The 12,568-nt window shown below is 37.8% G+C and overlaps 1 protein-coding gene across 3 annotated transcripts in view; it reads left to right on the plus strand.

The window, feature by feature from the left end:
* ACTR2 (ARP2 actin related protein 2 homolog) overlaps nucleotides 1-12,568 on the plus strand; it is a 40,871-nt gene that overhangs the window by 10,741 nt on the left and 17,562 nt on the right. The window contains exons 3-5 of one of the 3 annotated variants that reach the window (XM_025405753.1): nucleotides 1,006-1,020; nucleotides 5,741-5,956; nucleotides 9,932-10,004. In XM_025405753.1, the coding sequence (XP_025261538.1) occupies nucleotides 1,006-1,020; nucleotides 5,741-5,956; nucleotides 9,932-10,004 (304 nt within the window). Of the gene's footprint in view, nucleotides 1-927; nucleotides 1,021-5,740; nucleotides 5,957-9,931; nucleotides 10,005-12,568 lie in introns of all 3 variants that reach the window. The other 2 variants (XM_025405755.1, XM_025405754.1) reach the window with 2 other exon arrangements.

The raw sequence follows: 12,568 nt of genomic DNA on the forward strand, positions 1-12,568 counted from the left end.
GCCTCTCCTGTTAACAAAAAAAATAAAATGGGACACTCAATATAAGTTTTTCCTTTTTAAGGAGCTTTTGGAATATTTGTGGGATTCCTTATTTGCTTATTGTGAACTCCTTTCATTCTGAATGAATTCTATCTTAAATGAACTTTGACTTGAAATTAGCTAATAATAGTGATAAGGATAAATGTTTAATGAAGTTGAAGGCTATACTTTTTATTCAGTGTCAGGTTTTTAAAGAATGGCTATATACTGAGGGACAATGAAATTTTTGAGGTGTGAAGAAATACCTTGTATAGCCATTTTTATTTTCCAACATAGGCACAAATAACTACACATCTCTTCATGCCCACGTTCTTCGTTTTTAAGGCCAAGTGATAAAAATCAAATTTGTCAATATGCTAATAAAACATTTTTGTCAAGGAATTCCCTAGCAGTATTTGCTTGTATGGTTTGTCATTCTGTATTCTATTGGCTCAATTCTGTTCACTCTGTGCAATCTTGTAAGCCTATCAAGTTAAATTGTTCTTCCAGTAGAAAACAGCAAAAGATAGCTATGTCAAATAAATTTAACTTGAACATTAGAGCTTGGAAAAACAACCCTGAGCTATCTGACTCTATGCCTACTCAGCTAGACCTTTGCTGTTATCATTTATTTTTCTTAATTAAAATTCTTAAATTCAGTAATGAATTAAAGAAGCTTACTTTTTGGAATTCCTGTGCTTAGTATTTTGACTTATACTTTTTGTGTCTTGTTAGCTAAAATGTGGTAGACTAAAAAATGGAAATTTAAATCGTTTAATGAGTTAATTTGCATTCAGGAATAACTGTCCTTGTTAATTTGGCCCTAATTATTAACTCCATTAAATATAGTAGTACTGCATCTGACCTCAACCTAATTGTCTCTATTGCTTGTATGTTTAAACATTTCAGTGAGGATTTTATTTAGGCCTTTTCTGACTCTTAACTTCTACCTTCTCTCTCTTCACCTTTCTTGACCCGTTGAAGTAGAATAACAAAAAGATGGTAAGTGAGGTTACACACATGCTCTGTTTGTTTTCCACTTTTGCTTGATGGGACAGTAGTTGTTGTTTTGTGTCCCTTTAGTAGTGGGGAGGGGGGGTTATTCCATATTTTTATTTTAAATACTTTGATTTTTAACCTTTTTCATTGCTTCAATTTGATAGCAACTAATTAAGTCCTATACTTTCCTGATTGCGTACAATGGACCAAACAAGAACTAATTACTAACATAGTTTTGAATTGTTTTCCTTGTTTTTCTTGTAGATGAATGTTATAGTTAAAATGGAATGTGTTGTGCATATTAGAAATAAAATGACTTTATTTGGATATGTGTGATCCAGAAAATTCAAGTGAAGTTGTTGCATTTGAATAAATTCACTTTATTGACCAGTGTTAAATTGAACATTGACTGTCATAGCCTGTATATATATTTGCATCTAGTATGGTATCAGATGTGTACTTAATAAACGGAGTAAAATTTTAATATGTAAATGAACCATAGATAGAAAAAAGAGAATTCTTTCCATATCATCCTTACTGATGAGCAGATTTCACAAGGTTATGTGAGGATAAATAAGAAAAAGGTAAAGCTTTTCTATAAACGACAGATTTCCCCCCCCCAAATAAATAACATTGTGCAGTGCCTTTTTCTTTTCAACTAAAAGCTTGCTGGGCTTATCTCAGACATTTAACTCTTTCGTTGTATTTTTCTGTGATAGTGTAAGTGCTTCTGTAGTAGACACTTTTCAGGTTTGTTTTTAATATTGTTTGTAAGAATCTCTGACAAAAATCAGGCACTTCTAATACAATATATTTTAACTAGTAATAGTAACTTTGTGAAGTTTTCTTTTGAATAAACAAAACCATTTAAAAGAGGAAATTTATCCTAAATAAAAGATCATATATTTGTGTTAATATTCTAATGAGATTAAGAAAATGGTGTGCTTGCTGGGCACAGTGGCTCGCGCCTGTAATCCCAGCACTTTGGGAGGCCCAGGCGGGTGGATCACAAGGTCAGGCGTTCAATTTTTCTCTACTAAAAATACAAAAATTAGCCAGGTGTGGTGGCGCGTGCCTGTAATTCCAGCTACTCAGGAGGCTGAGGCAGGAGAATCGCTTGAACCCAGGAGGCAGAGGTTGTGGTAAGCTGAGATCGCGCCGCTGCACTCCAGCCTGGGCAACAGAGTGAGACTCCATCTCAAAAAAAGAAAAGGAAAGGGTGTGCTTGTAGAGAATGGTGTAGGCTTATTTTAACAGAAGTTTTTGACCTAGTGAGATGGTTCATGCCTCTAATCCCAGCACTTTGGCAGGACTAGGTGGGAGGATACCTTGAGCCCAGAAGTTCAAGACCAGCCTAGGCAACATGGCAAGACCCTGTCTCTACAGAAAGTTTTTAAAAAAGTAACCAGGTATAGTAATATGTGCCTCCCTAGCTACTTGGCAGGTTAAGGCAGGAGTATCGCTTGAGCCCAGAAGTTTGAGGCTGCAGTGGGTGATGACAGGGCCACTGCACTCCAGCCTGGGCGACAGAGCAAGACCCTGCCTCTATTAGTTAATTGAACAATCAAACAAACAAATGTTTTCAGTGGAGTTTTCTTCTAGGGATTTAATTGTGCTTTTGAACTTGAGTTTACTTGTATTCTAATACGAGGTGACATTGTTCAAAATGATTCTTGGCAAATATAATCCCTACTACCCACTTTTCATGAAGTATAAATACCTTTGAAACAGCATCTCAGTTACTGTGATTTTTTTCATTCTTTCAGTTAGGTGATGTTCAGTGGTGGGGCAGGTGGTTAATACCTGAGGTCTGATCTGATCACTTATAACTTGGTTCTGAGTGATGAAGGCAAGTTATATAACAGTAGGATTTTTTGTTTAAAATTTTAGATATGAAAATTTTTTAATTGGATAGCTTGAATAGTCAAACTTTGTACTTCTTAAATAAGTTAATACTCCGTTGTAAATGTCCTCTTTGTTCTAAGGAAGGCAAGGATATTCATTTCTAAACATTTCTTTCAGTTAATCCTTTATAGTATGTGTGGTCCTAGAAGTCGATACATGAGGCATTTATTTAGAGTTGGCATTGGGTCATGTAAATGTAAGCCCCTATTCGTATGTTAAATAAAAAGTAAATTTCTGTTGAAATCAGGTCAGACTTATTTCAAATTGATTGAAATAATACTGATTATATTACCTAACTATCTAATCTGTTATATTGTACAACACAAAAAAGGATGTAGAGGAAAGTTAGTAACAAAAATAGTATATATAATTACAGGTATAGATTTCACTCCTAACATTTTATTAAGCAGTATTAAGAAAACATAGCAATACTGAAATGATTTTACAATGAAACTTGTATATCCATCACCTAGATTCTGACATTAATATATATCATATTGATTTATTACATATCTGTTCATCTATTCATTCATCGTTGCATCTTGTTTTTTAATGGATTTCAGAGTAAGTTGCAGATACCAGTATACTTCAACATGTGCATGTTATTAACTAGAATTCACAAATACAGATTTTCTGTTTTGCATATTCCTCATAGAAGAATCTAAACAGTTGGTTGGGCGTGGTGAGTCATGCCTGTAATCCTAGCACTTTGGGAGGCTGAGGTGGGCTGATCTCCTGAGCCCAGGAGTTCAAGACCAGCCTGGGAAACATGGCGAAACCCCTAAAAATACAAGAATTAGCTGGGCATGTAACCTGTAGTCCCAGCTACGTGGGAGGCTGAGGTGGGAGGATCACCTGAGCCTGCGGAAGTTGAGGCTGTGGTGAGCCATAATGGCACCACTGCACTTCAGCTTGGGTGACAGAGTGAGACCCAATCTAAAAAAAAAAAAAAAAAGAGTCTAAACATTTAATATTTCAGAACTTTGAGTAATAAGTTAGTAAGTTATGTTAAATTAACTTCATCAGAAATTGCAACAGACATTTTTACGGAACATTTCTAGCATCTGTTTTTAACTTTGTTGTAGTTTTTGATGTTGCTTTTAGTGGATTTTCCAGAGATCTGTTTGTTTTTTTGTTAGAGTCCTCACCTTGGTTTCATCTCTGATCTTTTTTTTTTTTTTTTTTTTTTTTGAGACGAAGTCTCGCTCTGTCACCCAGGCTGGAGTGCAGTGGCCGGATCTCAGCTCACTGCAAGCTCCGCCTCCTGGGTTCACGCCATTCTCCTGCCTCAGCCTCCTGAGTAGCTGGGACTACAGGCGCCCGCCACCGTTTTTTGTATTTTTTTAGTAGAGACGGGGTTTCACCGTGTTAGCCAGGATGGTCTCGATCTCTTGACCTCGTGATCCGCCCATCTCGGCCTCCCAAAGTGCTAGGATTACAGGCTTGAGCCACCGCGCCCTGCCTTTTTTTTTTTTTAAAACATGTATTTTTAAGCCTTCATTTTAAAACATCTCATGTTGGCCAGACGCGGTGACTCATGCCTGTAATCCCAACACTTTGGGAGGCTGAGATGGGTGAATCACTTGAGGTCAGGAGTTTGAGACCAGCCTGGCCAACATGGTGAAACCCCATCTCTACTAAAAATACAAAAATTAGCCAGGCGTGGTGGCAGGTGCCTGTAATCCCAGCTACTCGGGAGGCTGAGGCAGGAGAATCGCTTGGACCTGGGAGGAGGAGGTTGTAGTGAGCTGAGATCACGCCACTGCACTCTAGCCTAGGCAATAGAGCGAGACTCAGTCTCAGAAAAATAATCTTGTGTTAATTTTGCTGCTGCTTTTTTTTTTTTGTCTCTCCATAATTAAAACTTAATGTATTGTAGCAAGTATCTGCTTCTGATACTAGTTGTGTTTTATTGAATTTATCAACATATGTAGAAATTAATATTATTTAACATGTTGACTAGCTGTTTTCTAAAAATAAATCTAAATGCTAGGATGTCCTTAGCCTTATTATGTATACAAAATGTGACTTTCAAATGTGGATCATCTTAAGTATGCTCTCATTGGAGACAAGACTTGTGAGTATTATGCTTCATGTGTGATGGTGTAGTTTTCCAATATTGTACTTTAAACTTGAAAGTGTTGCTTAGGAGATGATTTTAAAGGATAGGTTGTTTGCCTATATCTTAATTTTTTAATAACTCTACAGATTTTCATTCACCTTGGTGAGGCATATGTAGAAACAGTTTAAATTCTAATTCAGGCATATGTAGATAAAAGTTTGTGCCATTTATAAGTTAGTTGGTGTATGTATGCATTATTATAGAGTAATAAAGAATCATTTTATTTTTTGCTTCTTTCATTATGCTTTATAGTACTTACATTTATCATTTTGATATTTAGTGCAAAGAATTGTGCTGCATGCATTGAGCATTTTTCTACAAGTTTTTTTCCCCCTGATGTACTATTTCACATATCACAGGCCTTATTTTTTGAACAATTGAGCAAAAGAAACAGATGAAACCTCATACAAAACCCTCCAAAATATGAAAATGTGGGGTTTATTTGTGCTAATGCTCTTCTTTTGGAAACATTTGTGTTAAAGGTAAGGTCAATTTATTGATTTAAACCACATTGTACATAAAAATTTATTATCCATGATTAAACTTTCTAAGACATTGTTCTTGATAGAAAAGATTTTCTAACTTGTGGAATAAAAAGCTTTATTTTGCAAGTGCCAGAAAGATTAAAATTAATTATTCCCCAGTTTTCTTAAAATATGCAAAACTTTGATCTACAGCTTTGACATAATTTTCTAGGATCTTATGGTTGGAGATGAGGCAAGTGAATTACGATCAATGTTAGAAGTTAACTACCCTATGGAAAATGGCATAGTACGAAATTGGGATGACATGAAACACCTGTGGGACTACACATTTGGACCAGAGAAACTTAATATAGATACCAGAAATTGTAAAATCTTACTCACAGAACCTCCTATGAACCCAACCAAAAACAGAGAGAAGATTGTAGAGGTGAGTTTTTATGCAGGATATGCATATGTGTATTTCTGTGATATTATGTTAAATCAAAAAAAAAATTTTTTTTTTTTACTGTTGCTGTGGATAAAGATAATAAAAATAATTGTTTTCCTTCAGATCTTACTAAGTATCTACTATATGCTAGTTGTTATTCTAAATAGGAAAGAAGAATAGATCAGTAAACAAAAAATCCTACTGCCATGGAGTGTCTATATTCTAACAGGGAAAAACAGGCCAAAAAAATTTAAGTTTTTAATTTAGTGAGTTAATTTAATTAAGTTTGTATGGAGGAGCCAGCAGAAGGAGATTGAAAAGGCTAATACAATAAGCAGTTACAGAGTTAATTAAATGGTTTGTTAGAAGGTAAGCGATCCAGTTGACCCTTGAGCAATGCAGGGGTTAGGGGCACCAACCCTCCCTACTCTTGTGCAAACTTAACTGCCCCCAAAAATACTTCTAATAGCCTACTGTTGACCAGAAGCCTTACTGATAACATACTATGTATTATATACTATATTCTTATAATAAAGTAAGTTAGAGGAAATGCTATTAAGAAAATCATAAGGAAGAGAAAATACATTTGCTATACCTTAAATGGATGTCGATCATCATAAAGATCTTCATCCTCATTGTCTTCACGCTGACAAAGAAGAGGAGGGGTTGGTCTTGCAGTCTCGGGTGGCAGAGACAGAAGAGGTGGAGGAGGGAAGGGGAGGCAGAGGAAAGATTTATTGACAAAAATGGTGTATAAGTGGACCTGTGTGGTTCAATCTTCTTGTTTTTCAAGGTTCAACTGTAGATGCTAAAGGCAAAATAAATCAGGTTAAGGGGGAGTGGGAGGTTGTAATTGTACATAGGTTGTGAGAAGGTGATGTTTAAACAGACAGGGTAAGTGAGTTAGCCAGGATATATAGGAAAAGGATGTTCCAGATAAAGGGAGTAGCCAATGTAAAGGTCTTAAGTTAGGAACAAGCCTGGCATATTAAAGAATAAGCAAGGAAGCCAGTGTGGTTGAGGGGAGAGCCACAGAAGATGAGGTCGGATAAGTAATATTGGTGCTTTGTGGGCTCTAATTAGGAATTGGGCTTTTACTCTGGGTGAAATATGAGGCTGTTACAGGAAAGGGAGATGCTCAGATTTAGATTTCTCTGTTGTGTTGTGAGTATCCCATAAGGAGGGAAAGATAGAAGTTAGAACAGTTGGAGACTTTGTCAGTCATTTAAGCAAAAGATAATGATTGTTAGGATTGGAGTAATAGTAGTAGAAGAAATAGAAATTACCAGATTATAGGTCTATTTTGAAGGTAGGGCCAAAGAATTTTCTAATGCATTTGATATGGGTAATAGAGAATAAGGAGTCAGAGATGACTCCAAAGGTTTTGGCTTGACTGGAGAATGGAGTTACCATCAACTGAGGTCTGGAGAAAAACTGAGAAAAGTAGAGCAGGGTTTGGAGGGAAATGAGCAAGAATTCAATTGTGGACATGTTGAGTTTGTAGGTCCTTATTAGACATCCAAGCAGAAATGTCAAAACAGGTAGTTATATATATGAGATCAAGTTCAAGAGAAAAGACTGGGCTGGAGATACAAACTTGAGAGTCATCCGGATATAAATGATACGGTTCAACAAAGAAGAGAGGGTAGACAGTGGTGAAAAGGCCAAGGACCAGAGAGATAGGAGGAGCCAGCAGAAGGAGATTGAAAACGCTAATGAGGCTGGGCGAGGTGGCTCCCAGCACTTTGGGAGGCCAAGGCGGGTGGATCTCTTGAGACCAGGAATTTGAGACCAGCCTGGCCAACATGGCAAAACCCCATCTCTACTAAAAATACAAAATTAGCTGGGCGTGGTGGCGCACACCTGTAATCCCAGCTACTCAGGAGGCGGAGGCAGGAGAATTGCTTGAACCCAGGAGGGTGGAGGTTGCAGTGAGCTGAAATCACCCCACTGCACTCTGGCCTGAGCAACAGAGTGAGACTCTGTCTCAAAAAAAAAAAGAAACAGGCCGGGCGCGGTGGCTCAAGCCTGTAATCCCAGCACTTTGGGAGGCCGAGACGGGCGGATCACGAGGTCAGGAGATCGAGACCATCCTGGCGAACACGGTGAAACCCCGTCTCTACTAAAAAATACAAAAAACTAGCCGGGCGAGGCGGCGGGCGCCTGTAGTCCCAGCTACTCGGGAGGCTGAGGCAGGAGAATGGCGTAAACCCGGGGGGCGGAGCTTGCAGTGAGCTGAGATCCGGCCACTGCACTCCAGCCCGGGCGACAGAGCCAGACTCTGTCTCAAAAAAAAAAAAAAAAAGAAACAGAAAAAAAAAAATGCTAATGAAATAATGAAATAAGCAGTTACAGAGGAAAGAGAGAGCAAGAGAGCTATGGTCCTCACAGTTTAAATAAGTAAGTTTTCAAGGTTCTTTTATTTTTGTATATATGAGGTAGAAATATAATAACTTCTGTAGCTTTCCAGTTACTATTTAATGTAAATGTTTTGTTTATGAATGTTTAAATGTTGATGGATATTTTTGAAAGGGTTTAGAAGAAAATGTTGTTAGACAGTATTTTTAAAGCCTGTATTAAAACTCAATTTTTGTATTAAGTGTTTTGAAAATCTAAGATCATTTTTAAAGATTCCGTATGATTTCTTATGGCTTACATTTTAATATTCTTATTTGTTTGAGTACAAATATGTCTATGACTGATAGTGTCCTACCTTAATCTCATTAACATGCTTTCAAGTTGGTATGTGCATATATATGATCATTCTTCCATTTTCATCCCTGTGGAGGTGGAATAAAGGATGATGGAATAAAATGCTATTCAGACTATCTAATTGTTTAATTGATGAGTATGTGTTTCAGAGTTGTAGAATTTAAATTCTATGTAATTTTCATTGTAAAATTTCTAAATATTTAGATATTCAGAGTGATAGGCAACCCTACCAGTCAAGGAGTGCTCAGTCTAGATCACCAAAAAAAATCATGCAGGATATTCCCAGACAACCTGGGCTACAGAGAATGAACATGTGTGTGACCAGTGAGGGCACCAAGGAAACAACTCCTCCTTCCAGGATAGTTCATTAGGAGGATGTAATTACAGTCTTGATTCAAGTAGGGACTGGGCTTAGCAGCTAAGCCATTTCTGTATTTTCCAGCAATCAGGAAATAACCCTTTGCCATGCCATTTTACTGTTGTTCTTTCTTTCTTTCTTTCTTTTAATTTTTAAGCTGCTCAGAGTAGATAGAGCTACACTCTTGGCCCAGATTGAGGGAGGGGGTGTGAAGCTCTGTAAAGCAATTTCTGTATTTTGTCTTTGAATTAAAAGATATTTCCCTGGCTAGACGTGGTGGCTGACACCTGTAATCCCAACACTTTGGGAGGCCGAGGCAGGTGGATCATGAGGTCAGGAGTTCGAGACCAGCCTGGCCAACATAGTGAAACCCTGTCTCTACTAAAAATACAAAAATTAGCCAGGCATGGTGGTGCGTGCCTGTATTCCCAGCTACTCGGGAGGCTGAGGCAGGAGAATTGCTTGAACCCAGGAGGTGGAGGTTGCAGTGAGCCGAAGTTGCACCACTGTACTCCAGCTTAGGCAACAGAGTGAGGTTTCATCTCAGAAAAAAAAAAGATATTTCCCTTAAGGGACATCAATTAAGAAAGTCTTGTTCAATACAGAGAGCTTTCTTTCACACTAATTAGTCATTAACTAATACACTAAGAAATCTTTGTTTTGTCGCACTTATGAAATACTTGGAGACTTAGTATGTATCCGGAAGTCTGTCTTCAGACTTGGAGCTCTGTAGCAGCAGGACTTTAATAAGAAACAAGAGGAGCTGATGAAAATGGAAGACTATTTCAGGTCCACTTTGATTCTATTTTGGGCAATTAATTCCACTTTGTGACCATGAAGAAAACATATATTTATTATGTAAATTTCTAAATACTAGTTTTTTTTCTTTCTGTCCGCATTTACAGGTAATGTTTGAAACTTACCAGTTTTCCGGTGTATATGTAGCCATCCAGGCAGTTCTGACTTTGTACGCTCAAGGTAGGTGAAGCTTAACTGTTAGAAAAAATCACTTCATCAGACATTTATTATGTACATTTTATGTCAGAGAATTTGGTTTCTCAATAAGTTATAAGCCCCAGAAAAGTACATTATTTATATACCACACTTTGAAATATTTTCACAGTTTCTAAAATTTGTCAAATAAGATTTTATATACATTTTTATTTGCTTTGCTAAATATGGATTTAAGGTTAAAAAAAGGCTTAAAACTTATTTTTTTTTTTTAAATAGGATGTTCCCTCTTTTAAGCTATTTTAATTTTTTTTTTTTTTTTTTTTTTTGTGACAGATTTTTGCTCTTGTTACCCAGGCTGGAGTGCAACAGTGCAATCTCGGCTCACCGCAACCTCCACCTCCTGGGTTCAAGCGATTTTCCTGCTTCAGCCTCCTCCTGGGTAGTTGGGATTACAGGCATGTGCCACCACACCCGGCTAATTTTGTATTTTTAGTAGAGATGGGGTTTCTCCATATTGGGCAGGCTGTTCTCAAACTCCCGATCTCACGTGATCCACCCGCCTCATCCTCCTGAAGTGCTGGGATTACATGCATGAGTCACTGTGCCCAGCATAGCTATTTTTTTATGCATGGAATTTGTCCTCAGAATTGACTCGAGTTAAATAAAAAACACAGAGATTCAAAAAGGTAGCATAAAATCATGCCTGTCAAATATATAGTAGATTAAAAAGGAGAAGGTAAACATTTGGGAGTGCATGTCTAACTTTGGGGGGGGGTTTAATGGAGGGGACTACTTATATTCCGTTGATATTTCCATTAGCAGCTGCCTCCCTCGTTATTGGAAATAAAATATTGGCCATGTCGGGAGAGCTCTTTTTTTTTTTTTATGGTCTTATAAATTCAACAGAAACTTATTGAGAATGTCTGGGCCTGTCAGATATGTGCCAAGGAGTCTTTTAGGCACTTAATGGGATAATCCAGTGGGAAAAGGGTGTGGCACTGGAAATGGGTCAAGTGTGTTTGGAGAAAGGCCAGTGTGTGACCTGGTGGAAGTGGTAGAAAATAAGGTGAGGTGGGTAGGAAGGGCTCTTTGGGAAATAAAATGTAAATTCTTGCTTTAGTCAGTGTTACTGGGAGTATTTTTGAATTGATGATGGTGTGGATTCCTCTTTTTTTTTTTTTTTTTTGCAATGGAAAGCCTCTTCTTTAGAAGAGTACAGTATTCAAGGTCCGTATATGAGTTTTATTTATGAGGCTTATTGCATCAATAATTATATCAACTTAAAATGTTATCAACTTAAAAAGGAGGTAGTTTTAGGCTGGGTGCGGTGGCTCACACCTGTAATCCCAGCACCTTGGGAGGCCAAGGTGGGCGGATCACAAAGTCAGGAGATTGAGACTAACATGGTGAAACCCTGTCTCTAGTAAAAATACAAAAAATTAGCCAGGCATGGTGGTGGCGGGTGCCTGTAGTCCCAGCTACTCAGGAGAGTGAGGCAGGAGAATGACATGAATCCGGAAGGTGGAGCTTGCAGTGAGCCAAGATCGTGCCTCTGCACTCCAGTCTGGACGACAGAGTGAGACTCCGTCTCACCAAAAAAAAAAAAAAAGGTAGTTTTAATAAATGTTTCCCAAGACAAATTATTGTAATTAAATACTATAATACATGCAAAATTATATAAGAAAAAGGGAGACAGTCTATTAGGGATGAGAACCAAATAACATAATACTGACATGTTATAGATAATTGCATATTTTGGTTTAAAATAACTTTTTAAATTAAAAAATGTAAGTTTTTGGGCCGGGCGCGGTGGCTCGCGCCTGTAATCCCAGCACTTTGGGAGGCCGAGGTGGGCAGATCACGAGGTCAGGAGATCGAGATCATCCTGACTAACACGGTGAAACCCCATCTCTACTAAAAAAAAAATACAAAAAATTAGCCGGACGTGGTGGCAGGCGCCTGTAATCGCAGCTACTAGGGAGGCTGAGGCAGGAGAATTGCTTGAACCGAGGAGGTGGAAGTTTCAGTGAGCCAAGATCGCGCCATTACACTCCAGCCTGGGTGACAGAGTTAGACTCTGTCTCAAAAAATAAAATAAAATAAATAAAATTTTAAAAAAGTTTCTTTGACTAGGTATGGTGTCTCATGCCTTTGTAATCCCAGCACTTTGAGAAGCCAAGGCGGGCAAATTGCTGGATCTCTGGAGTTTGGGACCAGCCTGGGCAACATAGTGAGATCCCTGTCTCTACAAAAAATAAAATTATCTGGGTGTGGTAGCACACACCTATAGTCGCAGCCACTTGAGAGGCTGAGGTGAGAGGATCACTTGAGCCTAGGAGGTTGAGGAAACATGAGAAACAAAGCAGCTTCTTTGCTGTTCTTTTATTATGAGGTTTAACTGACATTGCCTTTTATTATAAGGTTTCCAGTGAATAATCAAAGTGATGCTTTGGGTAGTCACGTTTAATTTTTCTCAGATTTCTAGTTGTCTAGTATCCATAGGCATTTTTCCAGAATACACCGTATATGTTATTTGTAGTATATTCAAAACTATCTAAGTTGAAAAAAATGAAGAATTGTACAGAGCT

This window comes from Theropithecus gelada, chromosome 13 (genome assembly GCF_003255815.1).
Source record: "Theropithecus gelada isolate Dixy chromosome 13, Tgel_1.0, whole genome shotgun sequence".
NCBI classification, from domain to species: Eukaryota; Metazoa; Chordata; class Mammalia; order Primates; family Cercopithecidae; genus Theropithecus; species Theropithecus gelada.